The sequence below is a fragment of the Leptodactylus fuscus genome, chromosome 5 (assembly GCF_031893055.1).
Source record: "Leptodactylus fuscus isolate aLepFus1 chromosome 5, aLepFus1.hap2, whole genome shotgun sequence".
NCBI lineage: Eukaryota > Metazoa > Chordata > Amphibia > Anura > Leptodactylidae > Leptodactylus > Leptodactylus fuscus.
The window spans coordinates 118,119,538-118,135,871 of NC_134269.1; the positions used below are offsets into that span (position 1 = coordinate 118,119,538).

Below are 16,334 nucleotides of genomic sequence, written 5' to 3' on the forward strand. Positions count from 1 at the left end.
GATCCTGCGTGTCGGAGCCCTACAATTTGATACTGATAACTTATCCAACGAATAGGTCATCAACATCCAGTGTTGGACAACCCTATAAACTCATTAAAACTCATGAGGGATGCAACTGAGAAATTTGGAAATACGGATGTGAAAATGTCTTCTGACAAAATTTCAATGCTGAACTCTGCTAGCAAGAGCAAAAAATGGTTTACGCTAGCAGAATGGCTTATGTGTAAAGAACCTCATATAATATATAGTGTTTCAATAGATCACTCTTTCCACAATTAAATAAAAGGGTATATGATATTTTTATTTATGAAGCAGCTTTATCACCTCCAGTATCCATTTATATTTATGGGTAGACATATTTTAAAAGCACTGTCACCCATCCATGTGCATTACTATTAGCATTTTAATCTAATCTAGGATATAGACTTCACAGCTACAGAATCTGTGTAGATTAGATGGAAGCTTCACAGATCTTTCAGATAGGAAACGTGTTTAATGGATACCTACCCTTAAGACCATGTCGGGATAAAACTGCTAGAAAAGGTGTGATTTCTTTGTCCAATAAAATGCATACAATATGTTTATTACAAGTACTTTATGTTACTTCTTTACACCAATGTATCACATGGATGTACAAAGCCATACTATATAATACATGCCGCACAATAGAATTTATGAATACAAATATCAGTAACAAGAGTGTATAGAATAAGATTAAAAGACTGAAAATTATTTGCTTTATAATTCCAATACATCGACCAATCCAAGGAGAATAACTAGTGCAAATGATTGAGGATGTGCAGCCAGATTATATTGCACAAACCTGTTAATGGCAAACTGTAGAGTTATAAAAAGAGATGTACCTAGTGGTCAACTCATTTGTTGTATTAACACTCCATTGCAATAGTTAAATATCCCAAACGCAATTAATATAGAGACAGAGGGCAAGGAACTGCTCATTCTACCTTCATGCGGATTATGCTTTGTCACATCACGTCACGGTTCTGTCAAAGCTTATTATACAGAAAAAAAGAAGTTCTCCAGGTATAGAGCAAGTACAACCAAAACGGATAGAAGTTCCTGTATTTGTATGTCCTCACACCAACACCTAAATCCAAGGCTGTGGTATTACGCTCTTATATTGTGTGGATCCAAATCTTAATGAACATTGATATCAACATATATAACAACTTAATAACTCCATGTTCCCATCTATATTTTCTTCTCTTTGCATAATGCGTTCAGCTGCTGAGCCCACATAAGTGCTAGAAAAGTTTCTTGATCAGTGTCTTTGTTATCTCTCGATGTAAATACAGAGATAACTCTGCCATTTACCAGCATGCTGAGGACTGAGCTAAATAACAAAGTGAAGGGGAGACGAGCTGAAATTCTGAGATGGGAAAACTCTTTGGCTGAACCCCTTCCAACATACTATTACAGCGGATGTCGGCCTTTAACCCTTTAAGGACACAACAACAAAAAAAAAGTCTTAAGGTCATTGTCCCATTCTCCAATGTTATTTTATGTGGCAATAACTTTGAGACGCTTTATAGTACGTAATGGTGCGGGAAGGTACACCTTTCCATAACATACCATTACATAAATTTACATCAAGGTGGGAGTCAGGAGCAGAGCGTCCACCATAGCCATCAAACCTGACCAAAGCACCATTTTTCCAGCAATGGGTAGGCACTGCCATTTTATGGAGGATGGTACTGGGAAGTCTATTATAAAAGTATATGGATTTCACTATATATTGCAATGCATTAGGATTTGCAGTACATAGCATTAATATTCAGACGCCCTGGGGTTCAAGACTAGAGATGAGCGAGTACTGTTCGGATCAGCCGATCCGAACAGCACGCTCCATAGAAATGAATGGATGCACCTGGTACTTCCGCTTTGATGCCGGCCGGCCGCTTAACCCCCCACGTGCCGGCTACGTCCATTCATTTCTATGCGAGCGTGCTGTTCAGATCAGCTGATCCGAACAGTACTCGCTCATCTCTATTCAAGACCTCTAGGGGGAATAATATAAGAAATATACATACAGTCCTATGAAAAAGTTTGGGCACCCCTATTAATCTTAATCATTTTTAGTTCTAAATATTTTGGTGTTTGCAACAGCCATTTCAGTTTGATATATCTAATAACTGATGGACACAGTAATATTTCAGGATTGAAATGAGGTTTATTGTACTAACAGAAAATGCGCAATATGCATTAAACCAAAATTTGACCGGTGCAAAAATATGGGCACCTCAACAGAAAAGTGACATTAATATTTAGTACATCCTCCTTTTGCAAAGATAACAGCCTCTAGTCGCTTCCTGTAGCTTTTAATCAGTTCCTGGATCCTGGATAAAGGTATTTTGGACAAACAATTCAAGTTCAGTTAAGTTAGATGGTCGCCGAGCATGGACAGCCCGCTTCAAATCATCCCACAGATGTTCATCATATTCAGGTCTGGGGACTGGGATGGCCATTCCGGAACATTGTAATTGTTCCTCTGCATGAATGCCTGAGGATTTGGAGCAGTGTTTTGGATCATTGTCTTGCTGAAATATCCATCCCCGGCGTAACTTCAACTTCGTCACTGATTCTTGAACATTATTCTCAAGAATCTGCTGATACTGAGTGGAATCCATGCGACCCTCAACTTTAACAAGATTCCCGATGCCGGCATTGGCCACACAGCCCCAAAGCATGATGGAACCTCCACCAAATTTTACAGTGGGTAGCATGTGTTTTTCTTGGAATGCTGTTTCTTTTTGGACGCCATGCATAACGCCTTTTTTTATAACCAAACAACTCAATTTTTGTTTCCAAAATGAAGCTGCCTTGTCCAAATGTGCTTTTTCATACCTCAGGCAACTCTATTTGTGGCGTACGTGCAAAAACGGCTTCTTTCTCATCACTCTCCCATACAGCTTCTCCTTGTGCAAAGTGCGCTGTATTGCTGACTGATGCACAGTGACACCATCTACAGCAAGATGATGCTGCAGCTCTTTGGAGGTGGTCTGTGGATTGTCCTTGACTGTTCTCACCATTCTTCTTCTCTGCCTTTCTGATATTTTTCTTGGCCTGCCACTTCTGGGCTTAACAAGAACTGTCCCTGTGGTCTTCCATTTCCTTACTATGTTCCTCACAGTGGAAACTGACAGGTTAAATCTCTGAGACAACGTTTTGTATCCTTCCCCTGAACAACTATGTTGAACAATCTTTGTTTTCAGATCATTTGAGAGTGGGCTGTCCATGTTCGGCGACCATCAAACTTAACTGAACTTGAATTGTTTTGTAGAAAGAAATGGTCCAAAATACCTTCATCCAGGAACTGATTAAAAGCTAAAGGAAGCGACTAGAGGCTGTTATCTTTGCAAAAGGAGGATGTACTAAATATTAATGTCACTTTTCTGTTGAGGTGCCCATATTTTTGCACCGGTCAAATTTTGGTTTAATGCATATTGCGCATTTTCTGTTAGTACAATAAACCTCATTTCAATCCTGAAATATTACTGTGTCCATCAGTTATTAGATATATCAAACTGAAATGGCTGTTGCAAACACCAAAATATTTAGAACTAAAAATGATTAAGATTAATAGGGGTGCCCAAACTTTTTCATAGGACTGTACATTAAAAGTTTAAATCACCTCTCTTATTCTTTAGATCAGATATAAAAATAAAGTAAAACACACAATAGGTATGCTTGCTAGATAAATTTGGTATTGCCGTAAACATAGAAGGGTGACGTAATTTTGGTTGCACTGTGAACACTAGAAAGAAATTCGCACAAATACAGTTTTTCTCTAATTCCACCCCATTCTGAGGTTTTTTTCCAGCTTCCCAGTATGTCATATGGATTATTAAATGATACCATCACAAAGTACAATGTGTCCCACAAAAATTAAGCCTAATACTGTTCTGTTAATTTGGTTCAATTTAGACAGTTGCGGTTGTGGCAACTCCAGGCTCGTACTGTGACTTCATTAGCCTGCATTACTTGTAATGTAGCAGGGCCACATGGGGATATTTAGTCATACACAATTGTTAGGCGGCTCTAGCACCTTACTGGGCTGCATCTAGTTTGTTTACAAGATGACATACATGTATACAGGTAGGCATACAAGTTCTGTCTGGTATCATATGGCACATTTGCTGACAGTTGTTGCAGCTGGGTCTGTAGATCCTTCATACCTGAAGGATGCTGAAAATGGCATCCAAACCGGTCCCATAAATGCTGGATTGGCAAAAAAAGACATTCCTGCGAAACATCTTTTGTGTGTGTAAGTAAGAATTATCCTGCTGAAAAATGCCAGTTGGAATCCCTGCTATGAGAAGCAAGATATGTAGCTGCAGGATGTATTACACATATCGCTGTCCCTCATATCATTACTAGAGGTTACCAACTGTCATATGTAAGGGCTCCCCACACCATCACAGCAACAGTTGGTGCAGTGTGTTGTTCCACAGCAAAGCAAGGATTGAAGCGCTCACCAGGAGGCCCCATTACCCAAGCCTAATGTCGCTGGATCCCAAACAGAACCTGGATCACTAATAATGATACGTTTACAACTCTTAGTAGTCCAAGTTTCTTGTTCATAACACCACTGTAAACAAAGGTGACGGTGGCCGGCTGTCAATGGCAGGACATGTAATGGGTGTTCAGATGCCAAATTTCCTTCTAATAAACACCTGAAAATGGTCCAAGCAGAGACATGAGTGTGTCATAAAGTTACCACCACTACCTAGATAAAGGACTTTAGGAAACTGTGGATCAAGTGATCCTTTATACTGGTGGTCTGTGTTGGGCTATCCAGAACCTGTTCACTGTGTGTGAAAGCCCTCACATAACACTGCTCCCAGTAACTGGGTCAGAACAACCTAGATGGCCAGCAATCCAAAATTACCTGCTTCATTCAATCTAATGATGCACAACCTCACAAAGTCTGTCAAGTGGGCAAAATGTCTTCTAGTGTATCGTAGAGGCAAGAGGCAAGTCTAGCAGTCAACTATCTGTCAAGAGGTAAATTACACAAAAGTAGCCTTTTTATAGGGCATTGGGGGAAGTACCTAGACGTAGGGTTTAATCAGACCACACCAGTAATAATTTAGACATCTGCCGGAGACATAGCTGCATGCTGAATTTTGCATCAATTCGACAATCATATCTGGATGTGATTTTATTGTCATTGAGTGTACATATAGAATCCAAAATACAACTGCTTCATATGTACAGCTGCTTCATTGCTAAGAAGGCAAGTGATTAAAGGGAGATTGCATTGCCCGATGCTTATAACACTAAACATGTGTTATAAGTTATGTCTGTTAATGTTTTTCATTGATAAAAAAAGGTCATTAACTTCAAGATAAAAAAAGTAGAGAATGCCAACAACATTTCTAGGGGGCTTGTGAATATCTCAGAGTAACAGACGTCAAGATGATTTCATTATGCATTATTTTCGTGAACATATTTTGGTTTCACATCACCATGGCAATCCATCATTTATGTAATATGTGTCTATAAATCTCAGCAGTTGAGATTAATTCAGCATTGACACCTACCGAATAAGCGAAGACTGAGTAACAGCTCCAAAACAAAAGATGCATTTCATTTTAGGTTTAAAGGGATTCTATCATTAACCCCTTCCCGCCGATAGCATTTTTTGATTTTCGTTTTTTGTTTTTTTTTTTGACTCCCCCTCCTTCTAAACCCCATAACTTTTTTTATTTCTCCGCTCCCAGAGCCATATGAGGTCTTAATCTTTGCGAGATAAATTTTTCTTCATGATGCCACCATTAGCTATTCTGTATAATGTACAGGGAAGCTGGAAAAAAATTCAGAATAGGGTGAATTTGAAGAAAAAAATGCATTTCTGCGACATTCTTACGGGCTTCGGTTTTACGGCGTTCACTGTGCAACCAAAATGACATGTCCCCTGTATTCTGTGTTTCGGTACTATTCCAGGGATACCAAATTTATATGGTTTTATTTACATTTTAACCCCTTAAAAAAATTCCAAAACGGTGTTAAAAAATTTTTTTTCTAAAAGTCGCAGTTATATTTTTTTAATTTTTTTAAATTTTTTTTGCATTTATTAGACCCTCTAGGGAGTCTTGAACCCCAGGGGTCTGATCACTAATGCAATGCATTACAAAATACCGGCACTTCTATTTCAGGTTATGTAGCATAGCCTGCAATAGAAGTAATGTAATGACAAGCCGGGGAGCCTTCACAAGGCTCCCGGCTGTCATAGTAACGTGGCGACGGCCTCGGAGCTTACGCCAGGTGCCGGCGATCACAAAGAAAATGGCGGCGCCCATGTGCCACAGGGAAAGTGGCGCCTCTGACCGCCGGAGAAGTTAATGCCTAGCAGTAGACACCAGCAGCTATAGCAGTTGCCATAGTTACTCACCCAGCATGCGCCGTACTATTACAGTGGATGTCGGGAAAGGGTTAAAACTGCATTTTTTTTTTCTCGCTAACACGTAGAAATAGCATTAAGAAAGGCTATTCTTCTCCTACCTTTAGAGAGTGTATTGTGTAAGCGGCCACAAGAAAATGGCTGCGAGCATGGCAGGGCTGACTGCGCATGCGTCCCCTTTAAAGTCAGAAGAAGCCATCCGAAAAACACGTCATGGAGAGGGTGTTCCAGAGTCGCTGGAGAGTTCTCTCGCAGCACTGGGGACGCCCCCAGTGCTGTTTGAGCGCTGAGGACCACCCCCAGTGCTGTTTGAGCGCTGAGGACCACCCCCAGTGCTGCGAGAGAACTCATTTGCATAGCAACGAAAACCAGGATATCTACGGAACGGCAGCGCGGAGAAGACATCTAAAGGTAGGAGAAGAATAGCCTTTCTTAAGGCTATTCTTACGTGTTAGTGAGACAAAATGCAGTTTTAATGATAGAATCCCTTTAAAGGGCCAGTGGTACAATAAGTAATGCTGAACAAACATGCAATGGTAAGGGAATTTACACAAAATTCATAACAAGAATGCCAAGAAAGTCAATGAACATGAAATCAGAATAAAAAGCAGAATCTACGTGCCAATGTCATATGATGTTCCACAGACTGAGTGAACTGAGGATACTAAATTACTGAAAATACAATGCAATGTAGCTTGTGCAAAGCAACACAAAAGCAACACAATGCTCAAGCAGAGACATAATCTACAAATATATACGGTACATAAGTAAACTCTGGAGTGAACACTGGGAGAGCATCACAGAATTGCCTTAAAAACAGAAAGAACTGGGATGCGCCTCAAACCATATATTTGGGCTTCTTGAGATTTTGTAAAGATCAGTATAGCTCGGTTTGACAAGCACATTATTCAAAGAATGAGGTAACCTAATACTTCCATTTCCTGGGAAAAGAGGGAATGGGCAGATCCTGATAATCCAGTTGGAAAAAGTTGTTGCACCAACTATCTATGAATAACTTTTACTGTTTGTTATAAAGTAACCATTCCACGTGTAGGATTACTTGTAGGCCTTCTTAGATCTTAGTCTATGTCCTACAGTAAAAGGCCTTCCTGCTCATTGAGGTGATCTTATACAGGCCAGCAGTCAGTAAGCATTATGCACAGGCAAGATATCCAGTACTCACTCAGCTTCACTTTTTATTGTGGACATGTGCCTGCCAAATACCTCATCCGAAAATGTGTGAATCATACAAAGAAGTAGTGTCTGGTTTCAAGAGATCTAAACAAACTGCATTCGAGGAAAATTAAAACATAGCAGATATAATGGTGACCACAAGCAGTCTGGTAAAATTAGAAAATATTCGTTTGGTCAATCAATGATGCATTTCAACATGTTTGTCTTTGTCGGAATACCCCTTTAACTGGAACAAATCATTCTTCATGTTCTTTATAGAGAAGCAAAAAGTACAGAACTTACCCAACTCATTTAAACTCTGGGCGGCTTTAGTAATTTCTCTGCTACCACCCTGCAGCTGACCTTGAAGTCTCTTGCTGAGATATAAGATACGTATAATTCTCCGAAGCAAATCACAAGCAGACTGGAAATTAAAACATTTAATGCATTTATAGCAGACACTTAAAGTGTACAGAAACTTATGATTATCTGGCAACATTTGTGACATTAATAGATGTTGTAATTTACTTTATTTTGGCTCCATTCAGAGAAATCCTGTCTTCTAATCAACTTTCTGTTCTGTATGCTTTCACTGGTTTCCCTAACCTCTCTTCACTGGAATAGGGGGATAGAGGCTCCAATAATGCAGTGAAGCTGAGGCGGAGGGGGAATATTTCCGGCATTATATAACCTAGAACAGTGCTACTGTCTCATATTTATAAGGAAATTCTCTGCATTAGTCTCTGAATTCTAAAATAGTGAAAACTAAACAGTGCGCAGCCAATGAAGTAAGACAAACGTCTGTGATGAATCTGTATGAAGTGCTTTACATTAAGCTCCTGTCATGTGGTGCACATATAATGTATGGAAATACAAGTCAGAATGCATTGCCGCATATCAAGCAGCCAGCCAGCTATTTTATAAGTATCACTATTACATCTGGCGTAGAGACACTCAGGTAACATACTTGATGGTATAGTTGCCAAGGCAACCCTACTATGTCTGAGGAGTCTTCGGTACGGGTTTGATTCTAATTAATAGACCCCATGCAAGAGAGACTCCTAGGGCGTTGTATGGCTGCCTTGGCAACTGTAACACCCTGCATACTACTTATATCTCCTTGAAGATAATGCAAGATCAGGCAGTAGAGAGAAAATACTGTAAAATGACACTATAGCAGTACTCCCTTTAGGATTTCTGTCTTGTGCGTATGACCAGGTTAAAAGCTTTCAGTTTTTATGTAGAATGTCATGTACTTACTTGAAGTCGTGCCAGCTGTGCAGTGCGGGATACAATTTTGTTATATGGATCTACAATCTTTGTTCTGATTCTGCAAAGGTCAAAGACAGTTATTCAATCTGCATTATATATGGCCGCCTTTTTATTATGAATAATAATGAATGACCCCTACCTATCAATGGCACTCTGCAGCGCTCCAATCCGAGTCTGCATCATCTGAAGAACACCTAAAAGAAATTGGTAGTAGGATTTATAATAATCACTAAATGATCAGAGCATACATTGATATTATGTAATGTACAGAATTGGATAGAGCTGAAAAAGACACTTGCAATATACCAATCAATCTCGATGGATCAAGGCAAAATAATTCACAATCTCAGTGGGGTTTTCAGAGGGCAGACCTTCGCACTTCATGAAGGGATAGTATATCTTAGCCATATGACAACACTTTAAAAAAAGACAGGAATACTTTAAATATTGGCCAAAATGAATGAAAGTTCAGCCAAAAATCTATCATATACAGAGGCAACCCAAGAGTCCCTGACAAGGAGAAAGATTAAGACATGTTGTTGAGGTGTCTGGCAACGATGTATATCCTCTCCAACTGAAATAAAGATTTCAGCATACAATGTAAGTGTAGCATAGACCCCTCAAACCAAGATACCTGCTGGTGGTGCCTTAGAGGGACGGGAGAGCTCCTCCATATTTGGTGACAATATTCCCTGATCTAGTCTTTTTAGGATGAGGATTTGTAACACGACCATACCCCACAAACCTGTCTTGCTCTGGCTCCCCCATGAGGTCTTTCATCCGCAGGGAAAGCTTAAATACCCATCTTTTAGCTGCAGCCAAACTCTTGATGTCATTAAATTTGAGAAACCTCTCTCCCCCCTCCTTCAATCAATGGGTCGATAAAATAAATGACATCTGTAGGATGGAGGAACTAGCACATTGGACCACCATGTCCAGCTTGACCTATGTCAAGACGTGATCACCATGGTTGGCTGATAAACAGACACTCACATGTTGACAATTTTCTATGTACGGCGGTGCGCTCTCTAATTCACCCCATGCCCGAGTCTTTGTCCATTGCAATTAGCCAATTTGCTCAGAGATCAATTTACCACTAGAACAACCAATAGACATCACTTGTCCACACTCACTCCTGACATGGTTTCAATCCCCCATTTCCACCTACCGCCACCTTTTTCCTCTTTCACTTCTACTATAACAAACTTGCATGTTATTATTGATAGGTTTTTCAAGTCTTTGTTACTTACTCTTTTTTGCTTTGTATGTTATACTTACTTAATAAAAAAAACAGTTTTCAAACAAAATGTAAGTGTGCACGTTTATGTGACGTCAAAAGAGAAATGTGATGTGCACGGCCAGTTTAACAAGATTTAAGTGAGTCTATCAGCAAGAAAATCATTATCTGACTAATGACAGTGCCTTGTAGGGTGGCTTCTACACCTTCCAAAGATGTCTTTCTTATGATAAATTGCAATATCATTTTCATGAAAATCTGATATTTTTTGTCTTATGCAAATTAGATTAAATAGTTTTAGGGATGTTTCTTCTACTGGGGATTCAATCTGTGCTCTAGATAAAGGTCCTTAATTGCCGCCCAATTCCGCCCCCCATTGCTTAAGTGACATCCCGACTTTTGATACAGATTTTCCTGCTGACTGACAACCCCACGTAAGGAAAAATGCATGACTTTTAGAAAAGTGATCAACTGAATGTCTTTTAGAAAAATAAAGCAGAGGAAATTTTTTGTTGCCCATAATTACTATTAGGCCCCACGCTGCAGAAACACAGCTTTATTTTATTGCAGATTTTGTTGCATTTTATTGAGCCAAAAGCAAGAATGGCTAGAGAGGGTATGGGAAATAAATAGGAAGTACTTACACTTCTACCTTCTGCACAATCAACCCCTGGATTTAGCTCAAAAAAACCTCAAAGTCTGCAACAACAACAAAAAAAAGCTGGCCTCAGTCATGCGGTTGTATGTACCACTAGAAAGCCGACAGTCGGCTTTCCCGTTATGTGCCCCAATGCTGAAGATATTGGTGCCGCTAATTTCGGCACCGATCTCTCCCCACTATCAGAAGTATGATCTTGACAGTCTAGCGTCATCACTGAGCTGAGTGAGGAACACCCCTCCCTGATAGTACTTGTCCATAGACTTGTACTGGGGGGGGCTCTGACGCTAAACTCTCCGCTGGGTGGTAAGGAACGTCCCCTCTGACAGTACAAGGCTATGTTAGCATAATACCATTCTTCACAGCCCAGCAATTAGGGAATGCCCTTCTGACAGTGGGAAGAGATGGGTGCCAAAATGAACGACACCGATACCTTGAGCCGCAGGGAACATAACAGGAGAGTCGACAATATGTAAAACCACTTAAGTATGAGAATGTTGCCTTTTTCTGAAATATCATATGCAAATACATCTCCAAGTGCATCAGGTAGGGCCTGACTTTCCAAATTTGCCTACACAGAAATGAGATGGAAACATAGACTGAAGATGTCAATCACAGCTAAAGGGGGGACAGGGTATTTGCAGAGTAGTTTGTCGACAAATCAGGCTCATTCCAAATGTACAGGGAGACTAATTTGGAAGTTCATAAAAAGTTGATTATCTCTACATTGCTTAATTGGTTTATGGAGAAATGTAAGTTTCTGCTCCTCTTAAATATCACATGAAATCGAAAACGTGCAATCTATCATTTAATTTCTTTAGAAGGAAATCACACATGTAGTTTCCATTCATTTTTTTTTTTAAACCCAAACACAGGAATTGACTACGAGTGACAACATCTGTGGCTCAATAAATATATTTTTAATGTAATGATTTTTCAGTCAATGTCTGTGCAGGAGACCTAAACTCTCTCGAAACAATACATCTTCAATCCACTCGGGCAATACAAAAAGCAAATCACCCAAACTGGATTTCCTGCTTCTAAGAATTGCTTTATGAGAATCATTATGTAGGCAGTGTTACAGTGCCACCTGCTGTTGTGCAAAAAAAAGACATAGTACCGTATCTCGTTTTGCATCTTTTACCTACAGTAGATGCATGAAGAATGACTGAATAAGAAAAACTAATTTTAACATAAGCATCGCCAAGATTTACAGACAAGAAGCTTGTACCATACTTAACAAATGAAAGATCAAAATGTTCATTTGCCAAACTGTAATAAGCACACTAAATCCAATAAACCGTTGCATGTATGTTCAATACTTCACATCTGTACTACGGTTTCTAAAATGTTTGTAAATGGAAAATGCTATGCAGACCTGGATAAAATGAACAACAAGATTTACCACTTTCATGTACGTTAGTGAACCACCAATGCTTTGACACAATGTCTATACTGTAAAAACTTAATAGCTATGGGGACATCTCGCATCTACAATATGGCTGAACAGGAACTTGTACAATCTTCATACATAAAAAGAAAAAAATCATGCAACTTAAATAACATGAAAGTTGCATCTGTCCTAACCTGGGACCAAACCGGAACGAATGTACATTCAGTTATTTCTTAAACCAAAGACCACCACAAACCAACTGGATTACGTGATTTATTATAGAAAAAGTGTTTTTTAAAGTGTTTTCGTGGTACACACTTCTGGTGACTGCTGCACAAGTATTCCCTGATCACTTAGAAAAGCCTTTCTAGATTTAAAGTAGTAATACAGACTATTGGCAAAGGAAAAAGAAAAAAGAAAAAAAAAAAAATCATTCATAATAGAATTATGCCTGTGTGATTTAGGCCTAAAAAATTAAAGAGGACCTTTCACCTCCTGAGGCACATGCGGTTTTATATACCTCTAGAAAGCCGACAGTGCGCTGAATTCGGTGCACTATCGGCTTTCACATTCTGTGATGCTGAGCGGTGAGGAACGTCCCCCTAGTACTCGTCTATGGACGAGTGCTATAAGGAGTGCTATAGACACTGCTGTGAGGAAGGGCGTTCCTGACTGACTGTCAGAAACGGCCTTCTGACAGTGAAGAGCTACGGTACCGGCACCAACAGCCATTGACCGGGGGCACAGAATGTGTCAGCTTTCTAGCGGTGTATTACACCACATGTGCCCAGGAGGTGAAAGGTCCTCTTTAAATCTCAAGTTTATGAACGATTCTCAATTTTAATCTCGATTTTCATATTTTCACTTAAATTTTTTTTAAAAAAAACAACAGATTTACACAAGCTTATTTATCCTACCACCCAACTTCTGGTTACAGTGAAGAAGATGTAGATCATAGTTGGCAGCAAGGAGAACCAAGTCTGCATGGAATCTATCAGACTCCAGAGGAGGGCTAACGTTGACTTTATATATTGTATAATATTGTGTATATTATACTGTATATACAAAGAGAAAATAGTGAATAACTATGTTACCAATACTACTTTTCTTCCAATGCAGGTAACGAAATCATCACCTTTACATATGCTGGTTATCTTGACTTGGAAATTCCACAGATTAAAGAAATGTATTCATGTGCACGCCCCAGTAGTCACCAGGCCAGGCAGCCATAGTTTATGTAAATCTAACACAGTAACATTGAGGGTACAATTATTGATTAACAGACCAATGCCACAAACTATCAATAGCTATGTATGCTATGCAACATAGGAAGAATTATACAGAAAGATGAAAGATAAGACGTGACTAAACTATTTAACACCCAGAATCAGACTAGGTATGTAGCTCTGACCTTTCCATATAGTGTAGCCTAAAGGATAGTTACTTAGTTTCTAAAATTCTTGGAAAATGCTAAGAAGTTGTTTAGATGTATGTAGTATAAACTTAAAACAGCAGAAGGAAAAATAATAGCCATGCATGTTAAATCAAGGTCAGAGAAAGAGTATGTGAATGCTCACAATAAATAATGTAACCTCCTATAGACAACGGCATGTACACACAGCTTGTACAGTAGCGTTTGGGAGCCTTTCAGTCTCTGTATTAGCATGCATTCATACTGTATTTGCAATTTTCAACTTCAGAACATGTCAGCACATTTTATCTATCCTTCAAGCCACACATTCAAACCCTCAACACCTTCTGCCGCCTCTAACTAAAGAACATTCATTGAATCCGCTCATTCCTCACCCCTGAAACTACAAAAATAGTCCACGCTCTCATAATCTCCCACTTAGACTACTGTAACACCCTTCTCCACGGCCTGCAAGAAAATGCTCGTCTCCTCTCCAGTCCATCTTTAACTCTGCTGTTCGCTTAATCTACCTCTCCTCCTCATTCTCCATCAGCTACCCCCTCTGCCAACCCCTTCACTAGCTACCCGACGCCCGGCGAATACAGTTCAAAAAGTTAATGCTGACGAACTAAACCATCCACAATCTGTCCCCTCCATACATCTCTGACCTAATCTCCCGCTACCTGCACACACATAACTTCTGATCCTCTGAAGATCTCCTACTCTGCTCTTCGCATCTTGTGTATCATATATTGGGGATATGTCATAAATGATGGGAACACCCCTTAAAATGTGGTCACATAAAGGTCATATAATAATCTTCTTCATTCACTACAAGAATTATTCTAAATTACCGTATCAAAAAGCTGTTTAAACAATATGCAAAGAATGTAGTAAAATATAGCAAAATCATGTTACATCTTAAGATAAAGAGCTTACCTTCTAAAGACTCCATTCCTGTTGCTTGTGCCAAAAGGTCTTCATGTCTTGCAACCACCTAAATGGTTAAACGTTTAAAGTTAGCTTTTAACAGGTAAATGGTAGCGGTTAACAGGTAGTTTAACCTTGTAAATTGAGAATAAACCCTTAAAGGGGTTGTCCAAGAATATTACTTTATGGCCTGTGGAACATCTCAGAAATATCTAGATGATGCAGGGATGAGCTAATCAGCTTTTTAGGGCTACTTCTGATGCCCATACTATTTGGATACTAAGTATGATACCAGCCAAATTTTTGTAAAGTTGCTTTTTTTTTTTTTTTTAATAAACGACCCAAATTCTCTAATTTTTCAAAGTATAAACTTAGACAGGCAGTATGAAAAAGTGTCAGATTTACTGCAGTGGTTGAATGATAAATCTGATGCACCTTCACACTGTCGGTCCACATTTAGTTGGCTTACTTTGAACAAGAATTTTATGTAAATGTAGACGTAATTGCGGCATAGACTGTTGCATCTGAAGCCAAAATCTTTTACTATTAAGTCACACCCTCTTGTCAAGCCAGATGGGAGAAACGGCCTAAAACTATATTGTATACCTAAAATATGTGTGTAATATATGTCTATTTTAAGCCAGAACTTAGGTGCATTGTGTCTTTTATGTAAAGTTATAATGACTATACACAAAGTAGCACGCACTAAAAATGGATCCCCACCTGTAAATGCAGCTCTTTATCCAACTGACTTATGCCTTGAGCCAGCTTTGCCAGTTGTTCTGCGATCACAGCCTGATGAATGGACTGAGAAGTATAGGTTTTGACATCGAAATCTTCTCGTAGGAAATCAGTGTAACAATCTGAAATACAGAAGCCTATGTCACAAAACATCAACATGGTCATATCAACTCAAGAGTTTTCTGTTTGCAATATATGTTAGGATAAACTTCAGATGATCTGATACTTTCCAAAAGCGGCCACAGCATATATCAAGTATATCAAAATATATGTGTCTATCAACACCAAACTATGGATCCTCAGATGGCTCTGACAACATATACAATACAACATAGTCCTCTACTGCAACTATGCTCTATGTATGTATGCTTATGTAATTGCGCTTATGCAACTTTTAGTTGCAATCGTAACTTGAGTCTGGTGCCTTGCAATTTTTTTCCATTTTTATCAAATATTATATAGACGTACACTGTGAGAGATAAGTTGTCCATATGCTCCTGTACTTATTAAAAAATAAACCATTGGGGGGGCGTGGCTAGCGGCTGGTGAGTGTGGATGCACCATCTCTGAGCTCCCAGCGCTGGTCCCAAAATTTGCTTTCTACAGCTTCTCTGGCTGCCATCCGCTGACTCGGCTACCCTGAGACCCTCCCCCGAGTCTCCGTGCGCCTACCGGGGGTGATATCGCACCGGATTATCCCTCTACCGAGAGAGTCTGTCTGTTGCGGCCTACCTCTCCCCCTGTTCTTGCTGCCGGCCGCCATCTTAGCTTCTGTCTGCTTTCTGCACCGGAGTTGGCTGCCACGGGACTTTTCCTCCTCGGACGCCCTGCATGAGATCTCTGGGCCTGGATGCCCCTCCGGTGCCATTCCTGCCGACTCTAACTGGTTCTGCTCTTCTCCTGCCTGAGGGACTGTCCCCGCAAGCCGCCATTTTGTTTTTGCGGCCTACATCATCATAACACAGCCGCAGCTCCTAGCCATGGTTAAGATCGGCCGTGGTAGATCCGATGAACCCCCTGATTCAAGGGATCGACCGAACCAGTCAGCAGGGATGCAAAAGTTTCTTAAGAAGCAGCTGTCGGGCTCTCCTGCAC

General features: G+C 39.8%; 1 protein-coding gene across 1 annotated transcript in view; it reads right to left on the reverse strand.

The window, feature by feature from the left end:
* The window catches only part of COG5 (component of oligomeric golgi complex 5), a 192,878-nt gene that overhangs the window by 170,666 nt on the left and 5,878 nt on the right, over positions 1–16,334 (reverse strand). Inside the window, exons 2-6 of the mRNA XM_075274097.1 lie at positions 15,222–15,361; positions 14,508–14,565; positions 9,009–9,063; positions 8,858–8,927; positions 7,901–8,021 (exon numbers count right to left, since the gene is read on the reverse strand). Of these exons, the coding sequence (XP_075130198.1) occupies positions 7,901–8,021; positions 8,858–8,927; positions 9,009–9,063; positions 14,508–14,565; positions 15,222–15,361 (444 nt within the window). The remainder of the gene's footprint in view (positions 1–7,900; positions 8,022–8,857; positions 8,928–9,008; positions 9,064–14,507; positions 14,566–15,221; positions 15,362–16,334) is intronic.